Source organism: Acomys russatus, chromosome 7 (assembly GCF_903995435.1).
Source record: "Acomys russatus chromosome 7, mAcoRus1.1, whole genome shotgun sequence".
Taxonomy (NCBI): Eukaryota; Metazoa; Chordata; class Mammalia; order Rodentia; family Muridae; genus Acomys; species Acomys russatus.
Window position 1 is genome coordinate 34,015,865 of NC_067143.1, and position 17,034 is coordinate 34,032,898.

General features: G+C 54.4%; 1 protein-coding gene across 2 annotated transcripts; it reads right to left on the bottom strand.

The window, feature by feature from the left end:
• Nucleotides 1-3,730: 3,730 nt before the first annotated feature.
• Nucleotides 3,731-16,815, bottom strand: Mfge8 (milk fat globule EGF and factor V/VIII domain containing). Of its 2 annotated transcripts, XM_051148755.1 has the most exons (10): nt 16,649-16,815; nt 13,247-13,369; nt 12,941-13,072; nt 10,804-10,905; nt 10,402-10,583; nt 9,848-10,003; nt 8,878-9,022; nt 6,105-6,289; nt 4,437-4,586; nt 3,731-4,335 (listed from the first exon to the last, which is right to left on the bottom strand). In XM_051148755.1, the coding sequence occupies exons 1-10, from the start codon at nt 16,719-16,721 to the stop codon at nt 4,198-4,200; spliced, it is 1,386 nt and encodes a 461-aa protein (XP_051004712.1). In that variant the 5' UTR covers nt 16,722-16,815; the 3' UTR covers nt 3,731-4,197. The 2 variants fall into 2 exon arrangements, with proteins under 2 accessions (XP_051004712.1, XP_051004713.1); XM_051148756.1 differs by lacking the exon at nt 10,804-10,905 and having other exon boundaries at nt 16,649-16,814.
• Nucleotides 16,816-17,034: the final 219 nt, after the last annotated feature.

Here is a 17,034-nt window from a genome sequence, read left to right on the forward strand (position 1 = left end):
GGCTAGTTCAGGAAGGAATTTGACATCAATGCCCCGTTACAAACAGGCTTTACCAAGCCTTTGAAATTCCGCCACCATCACCGGGCAGGTTCTGGCTGAGGCCAGCGTGGGGCGTGTTCCACCCGCATTCCCGGCCTCCTGGTGCTAGTCGCGGGTGGAAGCAGGGCGCCTCGGGGCTTCGTCTTTTTCTCACTGAGCAGAGGCGCTGCTCCCTGGGTCAGTGCTGGAGGCCCTTTACCAAACAGGATCGCAGGTGGCCGGTGACCACCCAACGAGCTGGGAGTAGGGCTGGGTCCAAGTGCCTGCGCCTTTCCTTCCACCCTGGGTGAGGCCAGCTTGCACCCAGGATTTGCCCCAGTGCACCTCTGTCCCTAAGGCAGGCCCTCCCGGTGCTCGCCAGGCAGTCTGCGTTTTGCCCCCAAGGGTTCAGTGTGGACTTAAAGGCATACATCTTCCGCCCACCCCCCTGCAGATTGTTCCTAGTCCGTCCTGCCTCCTGCCCCCTCCCCTCCGCCCTCAAAGGTCTCTGGTGGCTCCCGCCGCATCCGATGGACGCCTGGAACAGTGCTGGTATCTACCTACTGAGACTTTGCTGAGCAACTACAGCAGAAGGCAAGAGACCTCAGTATCCACCCCACCCCAACCCCCAGTCTCGCTGCGGTTTTACCTCTTAGTAGCTCCCAAAAGGGTCGTACACAAGTCAGCCCGTACAGTCCCTCAGTCCCCAGTTCCTCTGCCCCCTGGTCTCTGTCTCCAATCCCCACCCTTCTCAGCAACCAAGGGGTCCCCTAGGCGAGAAGGGAGAAACCAGCATGGACAGAGTCCAGGAATGCAGCCACCCCCAGCCACGTGTACCGTCCCCAGCAGGCTCTTCGACGGCTCAAACGCTTGGGGCTACTGCTACACGCTGAGGCCACCGGCTGTCCAGGGCTGAAGCAGCAGCAGAATTTGGGATATTGAGTGGCCCCGAAGGGAAGCTGCGTCCAACAAACTCCGCGCTCCCGGCGGGCCAGCCTCTTAAAGGTACACAGTCCTTTTCCCTTTCAAAGACCTGGCCCCCAGGGAGTAGCAGCTGTTAGAGCTACAGTCAAAACACAAAAATCTCCAGCAGCTGGCTAAAGAGTTGTGAATGGAGACTCAGGGGTCGTAACTGTCAAGTCTTGGGGTAGGAGTAGAAAGAGAAAGTGGCAGAGAACTGTTTGTAGAGGTGGGAGGTCGGCTTCTAAAAAGGGAAGAAGCCCCTTCAGCACTCTGCGGGTGGGCTATGACTGATGCACATGGTTCCAGAGTTGTAAGCCACGTGTGCCTCATTCCAGTCATCTCTGTAGGACCAGAGATTGGGCACAGAGAGATGACTAGCCACACACATGGTCCTGCTCCTAGGAGGTCCTGGGGTCCCGGTTAGCAGGGATGGGATAGGTACTCTGCCGTCTGTCCCCACAGGCAGCCACTTCTCAGGATGCTTCTGTTTAGACAGGGTGTTTTCTTTCCTGTCAGAAAGGATCAGGTCTTAGTTGTTTCCTCAACAGAGAAACCTGAGGTGGTCCTCCAGCTGGGGCTGAGAGAAAGGCCACAGGGTCACGAGGCCAGGCTTTTCTAAACACACTTCTAAATAGCTCTGAGCCCAACCTCACCCCGTGTGTGTGTGTGTGTGTGTGTGTGTGTGTGTGTGTGTGTGTGTGTGTGTGTGTGTGTGTAAACCACAACTTTGGTAGACTAAGTTCCTTCTAAAAGGAATACCAGGCACACAGACAAAGGGAGCTGTCAAGGTTTCCCTGCAGGTCAGGTTAGGATTGGTCCTGAATGGTTAGACTGATGAGGAAATAAACAGGATACAAGTATTAAGGAGGAAACTCCCACAAGCCTCTGGGGCTGTGGATGGGCCAGGCTTGGCATCAGTGCTCTGTGCTATTTCTCCTCTACTCCCAGCAACGGAGTGGATGTGGCTTCCTTATCTCCATTTTGTAGACGGCCCAATGTCACTCAGAGCTAGGATATGAGCCCCGTCTGCCTGCCTTGAGGTTTTAGGCTCCAGGCCACACTCCACCATATTTAAACTAGGAACAGAAAGGAACCTAGCCTCCTGGCAGAGGCAGGGTCTCAGTAGGGACAGCCTCTAGTTTTGGAAGCAGACTTGTGGTCACCTGGAAGGGTCTATTGTCACAGCATATGATAGGGTGGTCAGCAGGCAGAGAGAATAGCAAGTCTAGTTAGTGTCTAGACTACAGACAGGAAAGGAAAAGAAAACCAAAGTCAAAATGGGGGGGGGGGGGGTTCTGGGCTTGGGCTCCACCTGCCCGGCAGCCCAGGCAAAAAGTCTGGCCCACAGAAATGGCTCTGTGCTATGAGCCAGGTGACAAACATGGCGAGAGGTGTCATTTCCTCTCATGGGGAGTAAGATCCCAGGAGGCAAAGCCACCCCAAGCAGTGTGTCAGAAAGCATGCTTCTCCTTTTGCCTGACTGTGCTCAGGGAAGGGCGCAGTAAGGGGCTAGGGCTGTGACTCAGGAGGGAGGACAGAGCCCAACAAACCCCAGAAAGACTAGATTCTGAATTCCACCCACTGGGCTCCAGTGAGACGCTCAAGCCACACTTCAGGCTGGGACCCCCTCAGGGTCGAGCAGGCTCTCATCCCTCTTTTATGGGGCAAATGCCACTGAGCTGCTTACTCTGTCCTACCCACAAGAAGCCGTGGCAATGGTGGCCAGTTCTCAGGAAGGCGCACTTCCCGGTGAGGGTTCCTGCTGTGCTTCTAGATGCACACATTTGCTCTGCCTTTAGAGAGCCATCCTGTGGCTCCTGAAGCTTGGCAGGAAAATAAGTCTTGAAAACAGTGGTTGTTCCATTCAGCCTCTTCCTAGCCAGCTAGCCACCCGTCTCCAGAGGACCAGGGCACAGGCCAGCATAGCTCCTACTGGCCGCTTCTTATGGTCCCCCGTCCAGAGCAGAGCAGAGCCCCCCCCCCTTTCCTCTCACCAGTGGCCTCTGTGAAGCCGCATTCTCTTGCCCACAATCCTACGTGCCAACACCTCACCCTTTCCTTCCTTTCCACATAGCCCCCTGCCTGCACACCCACCCCAGCCCCGAGCTACCCAGCACACCAGGGCCCTCTTTCTCTGTAAGCTAGGTTTGCTCAGTTTCCAATGTCTCCAGCCCAGCACTCCCATTACCAAGAAAATGGAAACTAGCAGGCCTCGCCGACCTTCTTAGTGAAATAAGGGAACAGGGGCATTCACAGGAGCCACCTCTGTGCCAAGCCCTCCCTGGCCCTTCACCAGATGGCAGCTGCCAGCCAGACCCAGAGGTAGAGACAGGGGAAGATGTGAGTCAGGCTTGGAAGAGAAAGAATCCTACTACTAGCCTCACCCCACTCCCAGTCTCTCCCCCACCCCACCCCCCAGCCCCAACCCCACCCACCCCTCCCCACTCTTAAGCTATTTGCAGTCTGGCAAACACATAAGAGTCTTGGGCTCTGGAAGGCAGGGGTAGGGGTGGGGGCGGAGAGCAGCACCAGGCAGTCCGGGTTAGCCCAGGCAATGAGGAAGTACCGAAGTTCCAGTGGAGAGCACAAATGTATTTTGGAGTCTGCCTGTTAACTACAGTAGCAAGCCAGCAGAGGGCCCACAGCCAGCTTGCCAATTGGCCAGAGCCCACCTGTCTCTCCAGACCCGCCAGTCCCCTTGTGATCTGAGGCGTGATCTGAGGCCACAGAGCAAGGGTCAAGAGGGGGGCTTTTGGGAGGGGAGATAAGACGCAGTATCTGGTGACCCAAGGGGCAGCAAGCAGACGTGGGCCTCTTCTTCCTGGACTGGAGCATGGAGGAAAGTGTGGTGTGCAGGGAGGGGCGGGGCACCAGAGGTCTCTTCAGCCTTGAGTCAATCCCTGGCTGGAAGTGGTTGGCAAGTACAGATAGCCTAGATACCCTGACTTCATTCTTCTTTTCTATTCATCTCAGACTGATCCAATTCCCCCAGAATGCCTGAGAAAAGGGGCTAGCAGGAGGCCTGGGGGGGGGGGGTGCGCTGCAGGGTGAAGGGCAAGTCTGACACACCCCCTCTTCCTCCCTGCCTCCACCCCAGTACAATCAGAGGGAGGGTTGAGGAGGCAGTCAGCCACAGAAGGCAGCAGGGCCTGGGAGGCAGGGACAGGAGGTGCCTCCACCTCTGGCCGGTCTGGTCATTTGGGCTAGAAGTGAGTGTTAACAGCCCAGAAGCTCCAGGCGCATGGTGATGCGGTTATGCCAGGACACAGGAAGGACACGCACATAGCGAGCTATGAAGGGTGTCTCAAAAATGTTCTTCTTGTGGGAGTTGTTGTCCGAGTTGCCAGGGAAGACCTGGAAACAATGGGTGTGTCACAAGTACCCCATAGTCTGCCACCTCCCCACACCTCAGAACCCCACAGTATCCCAGGAATTGCAGCTAGACAGACACACACCTTGCTGGTCCCTTGTTCCTCATACACGGTCCAGTGCACACCGTCATTACTGTAGGCCATCTTATAAGACGCCACATACTGGATGGTGCCAAAGTCACGGGCCCCCTGAGTGATGATTCCAGACACTGTCTTCGGAGTGCCCAGGTCAACCTACAGGAAAAAAGCCCAACACTGTTCCAGCTTGACGCCTCTTTGGGAAGGAGTAAAGGCAGACACACTGAAGATGACTAGGTAGCCTGTCTCCTCATTGTACTGGCTAGTCTTATGTCAACTTGACACAAGTTAAGAGTCATCAGAGAGCAAGGAGCCTCAATTGAGAAAATGCTCCCATGAGATCTAGCTATAGGGCATTTTCTTTCTTTAAGAACCCAGTATGCAGCACCACTCCATGGCCTCTGCATCAGCTCCTGCCTCCAGGTTCCTGCCCCGTTTGAGTTCCTGTCCTGACTTCCTTCAATGGTGACCAGCAATATGTGTATGCTGAATCACCTTCCTCCCCAACAACCCCGCCCATGCCCGCTTTTGCTTTTTGGTAGTGGTGTTTAATCACAACAGTAGTAACCCTAACTAAGACACTCATCCATAAAATGAACACAGAGTCATGGATGGTGGTACTCACCTGTAACTCCAGCACTTGGGAGGCTGAGGATGGGGTTGAAGGTCAACCTGGCTACATAGAAACACCCAGTCTCAAAATACCAGGGGAGTGGGGATATAGTTCAGTGGCAAGCACTGGTCTAGAATGCCCAAGACCCTGGGTTCTAACTCCAATAACGCAAAAATATGAAGTAAAAAGGAAGGAAGGAAGGAAGGAAGGAAGATGCACAAATAATCCACTTTGACACACATGAACTCCAGCACAGTAAAACTCAGTGAAGTCTATTTCAGAGGTCCAGGCCTTGGCCAACTCCGCCAGCTTCTGCATCAGATGTACCTTGGGGTATGATGAGCAGGCTGAGAGGCCACGACCTGCAGGAGTGGAAACTGCTTCTGAAACCTGTCTGGCTGCCTGGAGCCCTGTGAGGTCCTAACTGACTGAGAGCCCAAGAGCAGGTGGCTCCTAACAAAACCAACTCTGGCTGAGCACCTCCAGCTTGCAGACAAGTGCTTGCCCTTGGCCCTGACCATCCTGGAAACTGGCCCCCTGGACAGACAGTCCCCAGATCTAGGCTACAAGGCCAGCTCACACCCAACCAGCAGGTAAGCCCCCACACAACCTGCCAGGACTCCCCATGTGCACCCCCTCTCTCTGATTTTCCATCCCCTCTGAGACCTCCCATTTTACTGAATGGGAGAACACCTGTGCTTTGCTGACATTAAGTCCTAAAGGGCCCTCTGCCATCCTGCCCTGCTGCCCACAAGGAAGACTTGCCAACCCTGTGGCAGCTGACGGGGCGGTGCTACTCCTGCGCGCACGCGCGCACGTGTGTGTGTGTGTGTGTGTGTGTGTGTGTGTGTGTGTGTGTGTGTGTGTGTGTGTGTGTGTATGTGTGTGTGTGTACACCCCCCTTTTCACGAAGAGGCCTGGGTGAAAGCAGGATCAAAAGAAAAAGGGAAGCATAGGAGAAAGAAAGGGAAAAAAAACTGAAGGAAATCAAGGCTTTTCAGGAAATCCCCCTCAAGCAGAGGGTGGGGCAGGGCTGAGGTCACAATCCCACCCACTCTCACCTGCAGCCACTCCTTGGCACTGTTGCTTTTGGCTGTCCAAGCATTGATCCTGCCCTGCCCGTCCAACCGCCCAAAGTAGGGGTACCAGCCAAAGACAGTCAGGTTCCAGGTCTTGTAGCTGCTGGAGGCTGTTACCTGTCTGTCAGGAATTGTTTTGTTCTTCAGGCCCAGGGGCTCAGAACACCCTGTGGGCAAAAGGGACAGTCACCAGTCTGCACACGTAGGAGGTGAGAAAGGAGGAAGGGCTGTGGCTCCTTAGCTGCTTTTATTTGGGGGGTTGTGGTTTGGTTTGGTTGTTTGGTTTTTGAGGCAGGTATTTCATGTAGCCCAGGCTAGCTTAAACTCCTTATGCAATCCCGGATGACCTTGAACGGCTGATCCTCTCACCTACACCTGCCCAGGGAAAGAATTACAGGCATGCACCCCAACACCCAGGTTAGGCAGTGCCGGAAGCTGAACCCGTGGCTTCTTGTTGGCTAGTGATGACCCAGCCTCTGGTCTTGTTTTTTGAACTGGGTCTAGCTGTGTCACCCAGACTGGCCTTTGAACTCCTGGGCTCAAGAGAGACTCCGGTTTCCCCGATAGCCACGGATACACAGAGAAACACTGCCCAAAACCCAAAGATCCTCCCAGCTGACTTCCCACAAGTGGGGACTAGACCATCAACGCCCCACTTGGCGTCCTCTTGGACTTCCTATCTGCCTTCCAAGGCTAGCTGCTGCCTAACCTTTGCTTCTTCTCTCTGTCTCTTTGCTTCAGCTGGAATCAGCTCTAATGCTCACCCTACACACTGCATCACCACTTCCCAGCTGCCAGGCCTGGCGAGAGGCAGATGCCACAGCTCTGCTCACTGGTGTGAGGAACAGCTTGCCCCACTCTGAGCCTTAAACCGTTCCTGGCTTCACTACCCTGACAACTTTAAGAACCGAAGGCCTCAGGTTAAGACAGCAGTGAAGGCTGCGTGACCCCAGGGAGCAGTGGCCAGGCCACACCAGTCCTTTATAAAATACTGAGTCACAGCACTCAGGAGGCGAAGGCAGGTGGATCGCTGTGAGTCTGAGGCCAGCCTGGTCTACAAAGTGAGTCTAGGACAGCCTAGGTTACATAGAGAAACCCTGTCTTGAAAAACCAATAAATAAATAAATAAAAATACTGAGTCACATGCTGCAAAAGGCAATGGCTCTAGGAGAAAGATTACCTTCCTGGCAGAAACTGATATTCTAAAGAGCCACTACAGAAACAATGGATACCAATAAACGCAAATTCTCCCAGGAACCCCATGTTGGGAAAAGGCCTTGTGAGGGCCCCCCTCCCCATGAAAAACATTTTATACATTTTAACAACTCGCCAGGATGAGACCAGCAGGCCAGACAATGGTGGGCGGGTCCACACCTCAGGACTGCTTAGATGTATGTGCAAGCCCCTGGCCTTCTATTCAAACTTTAAACTCACTTCAGGACCCCAAATATGGACTTGAAGGGGATCACTGGATCTCTGTCCATCTTCCTTCATTTGGCTACACTGAATAAATCTCTTCCCACATTTGACTATTAATTTGGCTATTTCAGTTCTTGAGGACAGGTGGCCAAATTTGATTTTTGTGGTACAGACTGTGACCCCAAGTTTGGTAATAGAAGCATATTAGCTTAAATCTATACCTTTAAAAAAGGGTGGTGGGGGGCTGGACATGGATGCCTTTAATCCCAGCACTCAGGAGGCAGAGGCAGGTGGATCGCTGTGGGTTGAGGCCAGCCTGGTCTACACAATGAGTTCCAGGACAGTTAGGGCTCTGTAGAGTAACCCTGTCTCAAAACCAAAAAAATCCACCCCTTGGGTGTGGCTCGGTGGTAGTGTGTATGCCTGGCATTCAGGGGAGTTGCTAGCACTTGACGTGGCGGGGGTTGGAGGAGAACTTGTCAGAAGCAGAACTGAGTTCTGGGAGGCATCTGAAATGCAGTAACAAGAAACAGTGCCTTTGAGAGGCAAAAGAAGCACAGCAAGGCATGCCAGCAGGTTGGCATGCCAGCAGGTTTATAAAGGGAGCACTACAGTCCAGCCAAGCCAGGCCTACAGTTACCCCAAGTGGCCAGCAGGGGGCACTATGGCCTCAAAGAGAAACAGGCCTCGAAAAGAGACAGTGGGCCTCAACTAGATGGCAGTATTAGTCACAAAGACCTCTCCAGGGAGTAATCTCCCAGGTTCAGCAGCAACCTATCCCCCTTTCTGCCCCTCCCACCCCACCCACCCTCACATGTTCACCTCCACCCCACCCCATCTGTAGATGCTCCAAGCTCTAGGGTCCTAGAAGCACTTGGATGACTTCGCAATGCAGGTGGCAGATGATACCTGAGAGGAAAGCATTATGCTTGCACCTCCCAGCTGGGTATCCTGGATGAATAAGGCACCTAAATGTCCTTCCTTCCTTCCTTCCTTCCTTCCTTCCTTCCTTCCTTTCTTTCTTTCATTCATTCATTCATTTATCCCTCATCAAAGATTTACTAAGCACCCATGTGTCTGAGGCCCTGGAAATACAGCAACAAAGAAAACAGACAGTCTCCTGCAATCTTGTGGGATTCACTGCTTATTCTAGAAGTACTAGGAACCAAAATAAACAGAAATACGAAGAAGTGAAAAATGGCCATCCAAAAACACCTGGAGCAATGGGCTGGCAGACTGGAACTCCCGGGCAGGACTCTGTGGGCCACTCTCCATGATAGTCCCTGAGGAGCTCACAACTTGGGGACAGAGAAAAGCTAAACCTGTCAGCACTCACCGTGCAACTCACAGCCCAGGAGCTCGAAGCGGAGGGTGCAGAGTCCATGGCAGGAAACAGGGTACAGCCTTATGTACTGCGCCTCCACAGGGGGGTTGAACATGTTAACCTTCACGCTGTGGTTGTCCTGGTTACCCAAAAACTCCTAGAAGGGAAGGGGTAGGACTGAAGGGGGAAGCAGGTTTGTCAGCCGGCTCCAGGACTTCTCCCTCTTCAGGCCTCAGAACCATCATCATAAGACTGGAAGAGCGGGCTCCGCAGAGCCAACATGGACTCATCCTGCAGCCCTTGCTTTAAAACACCCCACCACCGTCAGGACAGCGACCTTCTCGGCCTTCTCTTGGCATCGCAGGGCCCAGGCATAAGGCCCCCCCATTCACACAGGGCTATCCAGGGTGCCTATGTGTACGTTCTCAAAAGACTTGATGGTAGCAATAACTTCCTGACAGACAGAAACACAGACCTGGTACGGTATCTGTCCTGCAAATGGCACCCGCTTAGTAATTACATCTTCACAGCTGTACGGGGTAGCCCTGGAATGTTCAGAATGCAGCCCAGATCCACCCCAGCCCCCACTCCTCCCAGGGCACGGCCCTACTCGGAGTCTCAATCCATATCTGTCAGATGAGACCGCGTTCTGTAACCACAATCGAAGTCTATCCATTCCTAGGTACCAAGGAACACTTGAAGAGTCACCTCAACCCAATCACTCAGGATGTTCTTGCCTCTCCCTCAGTGCTAGACTCTCAGGGGTGCTGACTTTAGTAGGCCCTCTTGTTTGTTTTTGGTTTTGTTTTGTTTTGTTTTGTTTGAGACAGGGTTTCTCTGTGTAGCCTTGGCTATCCCGGACTCCCTTTGTAGACCAGGCTGGCCTCGAACTCACAAAGATCCACCTGCCTCTGCCTCCTGAGTGCTGGGATTAAAGGCATGTGCCACCACGCCGGGCCTAGTAGCCTCTCTTTGGGCCCACCTTGTCTCCAGATCCATTTTCGTCCTGTATAAACACAAACTTGCGTCCATCGAGGCTGAAAGCCACCTTGAAGGTCTTTAGGTATTCCATCCTCAGTGCGCGCCTGGCGCCCTGCGTCATCACACCCGACACCCGCATCTTCCGCAGAAGGTTCACCTGAGCCCCGGGTAAGAAAAGTAGTCCCTTCATCACTCGGTTCTCTCCATCCAAATCTAATCAGCTCCCTCACTGGTTAGTTCCTTCTGCAAGGAGCTGGTTTCCCCTCTGAGGCTCTGGAGCCTGTGCTCTGAAACACCCATGGGTGCCAAGACCCCCAGAGGCCTGTGGGTGCCAAAGCCCCTTCATTAATGGTCATTTCTCCTCATACTCTGCCCACTTGCTCCAGGCCCAAGGCGGCCCCCTGCTTCCTGAGCCCTCCCCCCCCCCCCCCCACAGACAGGCACTTCACTCACGGTCACCTATCATCCTGCATGGATCAGGTTCTGAGTCCCCAGTGCAGCCACATTCACCCCTCTCTGTGTTTCCTATCACCTTGCACGGTGCAGTTTTCCTACCTGGATCCACGGCTTGCTGTCGTAGTTGCTGGCTGTCCACGCATTGACCACCGCTGAGGCGTGCAGACGAGCCAGTTCTGGGCCCCAGTGCTGCATACCCATGAAGCTTACGTAAACAGATGAAGCAGAGATCTGTGAGTCGGCAATCGCGCCCTTTTCCATGCCCAGTTTTGTAGAGCAACCTGAAGGGAGGAGAGCGACCATCAGGGGCCCAATCCAAAGTTCCAGAGCCCAGCTATGACCACAGACAAAAACCATGTGGCCTCCGGTGAAGACAGAGAGACAGAGAGAAATTTCAGACCCTCGTTCAGAGTAGACAACACCGAGGGACACAGACACCAAATGGAAGAAAAGATGGCACAGGAGGCCTAGGAGAGAGGAGGCCAAGCAGCATTAACTCACGGGACACTGAGTTGTTGGAAAGACCAGGGTTGGGGGTCAGGGTGGGGTCAGCTGTGCTGAACATGTAGAGTTCCTTCATTTTGTAGAACATGGTCGCATTCACTGGTAGGAGAAAAGACCAGGATGGCCTCTTCCTCAGCAGCCCCAGGCCTGGCTCGCCCAGGAGGGGTGGCTTAAGGAGAGAGAGGCGCTGCCTTGGACAGTATCAAACAGCGAAGGTATTCCACACAAAACAGCCTTTTCTTCATCTTCGGAGCACGTGTATAGTACTGGGAATTAAACCTGAATAAACTAGGCAAGGGCTCTGCCACTCAGCTACATCCCCAGGCCTTACTGACTGGAGACAGACAGAGTCTCTCCCATGCTGGCCGAAGCCCCAAATATGGGCTTCTGACAGCACTCCTGACTCTGCATGGTACTTTCTAGAATCCCGCCAGCAGTTTCTGGGGAAGAGTATAAACATCATCCGGCTCTCTTCCATATCCTCTGTGCCTTTGACCCCTAAGCCCTTAACCCACCTACCCATCTGTTAACATGTCACCAGCAACGTGACACCAGAAACTCAGCACAGCGAACAAGCCTGTTGACAAGAGGATCCTCCCATCCCTCTGGACACCCACGGTGTGTGCCCAGGGCTTCTGCCGCCAGGGGGAACCCAGGGACAGCGTACAGAACGGCAGCAGTGGAGGCTCATGCTGAGCAGGTCCCCCCAACATCACAGAGAGGGTAAGATGTCAAATGGGGCTGCACACCCACGACATCTGGGCCAGGCCAGGCTGCTGATGCCTCACACCCATCATATGCACACCCCAAGGGACCCAAAGGGGCAGCCTTGGCAGTGGCACCAGAAACAGTGGACCACACAAAGGAGAGTGAGGTCCCCCCCCCCGCACCCCCATCCTCCGACACACACACACACTCCTGAAGCCTGTGTGGGCACCACCCACCCTCGGTGCCAGGTGCTCCCATCCAGCCCAGAGGCAACTCTAGACCTGGCAGCCCAGAGAAGGCTACGTAGTTAATTCCCACACAGATACACCATGGTTAGCTTGGCTCCCACTCGGTAATTAGCAGGCTTACCTGGCCCCACCCAGGGCTTCCATCTGCCTAAGCAATCAGAGCTCCCCCATTCTCCCCCTCATCTGGCTTCAGTCCAGCCTTCAAAAAGACCAAGCTTTTTCTCCGTCTCCTCCTAAGTCAGGAGCATCCTGGGCACTCTGTCCACATCCTCCCATCCTCCCATCCCTCGCCCACATAGCTGACCCAGCTCTCCTCCTTCTTCTGCAGGTCAGCAAACCTCAAAGCCCAACTCATACATGCCCCCCACCCCTACCCCCCCCCCCACCCCAAGGATGTACACAGCCTAACCTAGATAGCTGGAAACTGGACCCCCTAACACATGCGAGTGCATGCACACGCACTCTCTCTCACACACACACACATACACACACGCATGCGCGCATTCACGCGCACACACACTCCATTCCTTCCTCCCTCTCTTGCCTGAACACAGCCCTTCCCATGTGACACAAAGGGTAAGAAAAGCTGTGGTATGTTTGGGGCGGCATTGGGGGCAGCACGTTGGACTACAGCCAACAATGTTAGCTGGCACTCACCCAGGCCACTCTGGAGCCCAGGGAATAGACAAACAGGTCAGAGAGGGTCAGCTCCTCCCCATACGGCAGGCCTCTAGCTTTCCTACAGCACAGGACAACCCAACTTGCCTAGGACCCACCCCCTACCCTCCTCACTCCCCACCCCCCACCTTCCCTGACCACATAGGTCAATCATGGCCCAAACATGATTCACTGAGCTGGCCCGGGCTCCTAGTTAAATACCATGCCTGTTTCCTCTTATTGGTTTAAAAAAAAAAGTCCCAAGATTTAGGTCTGACACTGTGTGTCTCTAGCCTATGGACTCAGGAAATAGCATTCCCACGACCTCGGTCACCTTCTCACCTTCTCAGTCCCCTGCAACAACACTAGGCCTGACTTGAAGTCCCTAGAGAGAAAGCTAAGGCCTGGAGCCTGGGATGGGGACAAGAGGGTCCTCACTGAAGCTCTGCCCACTCCTCAGTCTCCACGGAGGCAGCCTCAACACGTGTGTCCGTACCCAGCGGCAGACTCCTGGTACTTACTGATCTCACAGTGGGTGCCCGAATAGCCCGCAGGGCACTGGCAGATGTACTGAGTGAAGATGTCCCCTCGCTTTCTGTCCTCGTTCACCTGGCATTTGCCATCATTGTGGCAAGGGTTTGGGGAGCAGGGTCCTGGAAGCAAGGAGGTAGAGAGCAAATGGAGAGGTGGTCAGGAAGGGACTAAGAGCAAGCCAGAAAGCAGCATGTGATCCAGCCTCAAATGATCCATCTGAATCAGCCCCGCTGAGAAATGACTTTGCCCACTTGGGAAGGGGTCGGGGAGGCGGGCCACAGGGAGCAGGTTACCTTTCTCAGTGTCGTTACAATAAAGGCCGGTGAAGCCTTCCAGGCAGAGGCAGTAGACGTCATTGTCTTGGCCCATCAAGCAGGTCCCACCATTCTGGCACATGCTGGAATCACAGAAGTCACCTGCGACCGCAGTGTAAACATGATCATTTGGTCAGCGCGTATGAGTCTGGCTAACATGTGCACACGCTGGACTCGAGACAGAAGTCAGAGGTTATCTTCTCCTCAAGAAGCCAATGAGACTAGGCACGTAGCTCACTGGTAGAGCACCTGCCTAGCATGGGCAAGGCCCTGGGTTCAATCCCCGGTACTACCAAAAATCATAAGGACAGGGGCCTGAAAAAAAAGGGGGGCAGGGACCTGGCTCAGGCTGAGAGCACCTGATGCTCTCTTCTAGAGGTCTGGGGTTTGGATCCCAGCACCCAGATCAGGTAGTTCACAAACTGCCTATAATTCCAGCCCCAGGGGATCTGAAACCAGTGGCCTTCTCAGGCAACTGTACTCACAGGCACAAGTCCACACAGAGACTGCACGTACACATGTATGCCAGAAGAGGGCACTAGATCTCATTATAGATGGTTGTGAGCCACCATGTGGTTGCTGGGAATTGAACTCAGGACCTCTGGAAGAGCAGACAGTGCTCTTAACTGCTGAGCCATCTCTCCAGCCCCATAATTTTAAAAGAATAAAATAAAACTTAAAAACAAAGGGGCGAGGGCTAGAGAGATGGCTCAGAAGTTAAAAGCACTTACTGCTCTTGCAGAAAAGCCTCGTTCGGTTCCCAGCACCCACACAGGCAGCTTATAACCACCTATACCTTCTATTTCAGGGGATCGAGTATCCTTTGAAGGCTCCTGTATGCAAGAGGCGCACATATAATACGCCCAAGCTCACACACATACACAGACAATAATGCATATGTATATGTATATATGTATATAAGAAAGAATGGCAAGGGTGACAAGGTGAAGAATGAGAATATTCTAGAGAGAAGCAGACACGCTGAGAACATGTTGGAGAGCAGTGCAGGTGCAACTGGACTAAGGCCAGAACGAGTGGTACTTTAAGAGTTGCAAGTTTAGGCTTTGGATGGTGCAGTCACTCAATAGCTTTTTAGCCTTCCTTAAGCCCTCCGCTCCAGCATTGGCTTACAAGTCCCAGCCTCCCCCCTCCCGTGTGTGTGTGTGTGTGTGTGTGTGTGTGTGCGTGTGTGTGTGTGTGTGTGTGTGTGGTGTCTGCCTCCCTGTCTGTCTGCCTGTCTGCCTGCCTGTCTGTCTGTCGTCTGTCTCTCTGTGTGTCTGCCTCTCTCTGTCTTTCTGTCTCTGTCTGTGTGTGTTGTGTGTCTGTGTGTGTGCGTGTCTCTCTGTAGTGTGTGTGTGTGTGTGTGTGTGTGTGTCTGTGTGTGTGTCTCTCTCTCTCACACCAGACTTGAGGTTTGACAGGAGGAAGGCAGCCCCACAGGAAGGCTGATAGTCCCCTGAAGTGCAGAAGGCCTGGCAGCAGCAGATGAAACTCACAGGTAGAATAATAAGGAAACACATTAGAGCAGAGGGAACAAGATGAATTTGAGAGGCTCCATGAAACACCGACAGAGGAGGTGGAGGAGAGGCCTGGGTGGCAGATGTGCACTGTCAGCCAGGATGGAGAACACAGGAGGACGGGTGGGCTGGGCTGGGGCTGAGATCACCTGGCCTGTGATCTGACGGACTATATGCAGCTCAGCCAAGCAACTGGCTAACTCCACCCCATCTCCACACCCAGAGAGAGACTGGAGGCTGGAGGCACCCTTCCTCAGAGGCTCATCTTACTCCCACCTATGAGGGGGGGTCCCCGACACTGGCACAAACCAGTGAACAGCAGCCCCCAGGTCTGCTATACTGAAGAGGGTTCTTTGCCCCACCTTAGCATCCTAGGCTCCACCCCAAACCTGGCACTGGAATCAAACCTAAAAGATCTCTTCGCCTCCCCACAGCTGCCCATCTAAAGCAGAAGGGCCCCCCTCAAAGCCCAAAGCCCCAGAGAGCTCAGGCTCCCAAGGGAGGCAAGCTACACCATTAGCGAGCACCAGCCCACATAGCTCCACCTCAGCAAGGGCCTGGGGATCCTAAGGCACTGCAGCAGAACTATTAGTCACTGGCTTTAAATAGCAGGTTAATCCCCTCTGACCTGGAAGGGCACAGTCACAGAGCGCCTCACAGGGCGCTCAGGAATGGCAAAAGCCTAGGCACCCCGTCCCAACAAGACCCTCTCTTCCAGCCTTCCGTACAGCTGCAGTCGGGACCAAGCCAAGGGTCCAGAGAAGAAAACAGAAAGTGGAAAGCGGCCAGCGCCTGCCTGCCTTAACTGTCGTCTGGGACTGAGGCTGGTCACCCGCGTGTGAGACCCCGAGAGAGCACCTCTACAAATCCTATGGGATTTCAGGGTCCTGTTCTGGGAACTGTCCCCAGAGACACGTGGCCAGGGCAGGTTGTGGAGAGGGCAGAGAAGAGGTGTGAAAAGGGTCAGAGGAGATTCAAGCATCTTTCCAGCTGAGTGGAAAAACCAGGAGTTCATGGAAGCTTGGGGCACCCAATGCCTTCAGCTCCGTCCTGGAGGTCAGATCCGGTGCCAGACGACAGAGCTGGGCCCAGCTGTGATCTTTCCTGCGGCAGCCAGTCCCATTTCTATGAGAAACCGACGACGGAGAAGCTCCTTGAAGAGCCCCTGAGCTCACCCCGCCCCATGTGGGCACTGCTTTCTCATGATGAACTCACCAGCAGCATCCTGCTGGAGGCCCAGATGTCTACCGGGGACCTCCGCGCGGAGGAGGCGGGCTCTGGAAGATAAAGCAACCCGCCAAGGCCAGGCGGAGGCAAGAAGCCTGTTTCTAAGTTCCTGACCGGCTCCACCTACAGCCCAGTCTCTCGCTTGGGCTCCCCAGTCCTTTCCTCCTTTATCTGATCAAACACCAACAAGTGGGGCTCAAAAGTTCATTGGATTCTCCAGCCAGCCGGGGTCGGGAGTGAGTTGCGGGGAAAGTTATCTGAAGACGTAGCTGCGCAAAAGTCCTAGACTCTCCTAAGTGGAAGGACTGGAGAGCAGACAGCTTGGTGGCCTCAAAAAGAGGCACGACACAGCGGATTCCTTTGTTATGTGTAAGTCACATCCCTGGGGAGGGCAGGGTTGTCACCGGGTGTCCAGGGTCTCCGCTCAGTGCGCAAGCCACAACCACTACCCCAAGGCCCCGGCGCAGGGCGCGCGGAGAATGAGCATGTCTGCCTCTCCTACCCGGGCGTAGCCCCAGAGCGGGTCCCGTAGGCTTTGCTCAAGTTTGTCAACAGTAAGGGTGGAGGGAGGGCGCCACTGAGAACTTCCGAGCGTTGGGCAGAAGGCAAGGCCCACAGGGCAGCGCGAGGGACTCACCTGACGAGGCAAAGAGGCCGGAGGCGCAGAACAGCACGCCGCACAGGGCGGTCAGTGCACGGGAGAACTGCATGCTGCCGGACACGACGCACAGGGTCCAAGCGCTCTGATGATGGGACCCGCCGGTTCCTGCAACGGCTCCTCTCTCTCAGGGGAATAAATGGGGCTCTCAGCTCCGCCCACTGGCCCACGTGCTCAGCCCAGGCCAGCCCCAAGCGGACTCTAGGCGGAGCTTCACTGGCCACAGAGGGGAGAGGGAAGGCTGAAGTGGGGGGTCCAGCGCCTCAGCCTCTTCCTGAGCCACGCCCTGCATCCCGTCGCCCGTCCTCAGACAGAGGCCAGGTCCCACTTCCTGAGTGTTTTCTGGACAGGGAAAATATGCCCAG

What these genes read in the sequence shown, in the direction of transcription:
- Mfge8 (XM_051148755.1), bottom strand. Translation starts at nt 16,721, where the DNA reads ATGCAGTTCTCCCGTGCACTGACCGCCCTGTGCGGCGTGCTGTTCTGC. An exon ending in GGGCACCCACTGTGAGATCA is followed by an intron (nt 10,906 to 12,940) that starts GTAAGTACCAGG and finishes TTCTCCTACCAG; the next exon opens with TGAATGCGACCATGTTCTAC. An exon ending in AAAATGGATCTGGAGACAAG is followed by an intron (nt 9,023 to 9,847) that starts GTGGGCCCAAAG and finishes CTTCCCTTCTAG; the next exon opens with GAGTTTTTGGGTAACCAGGA.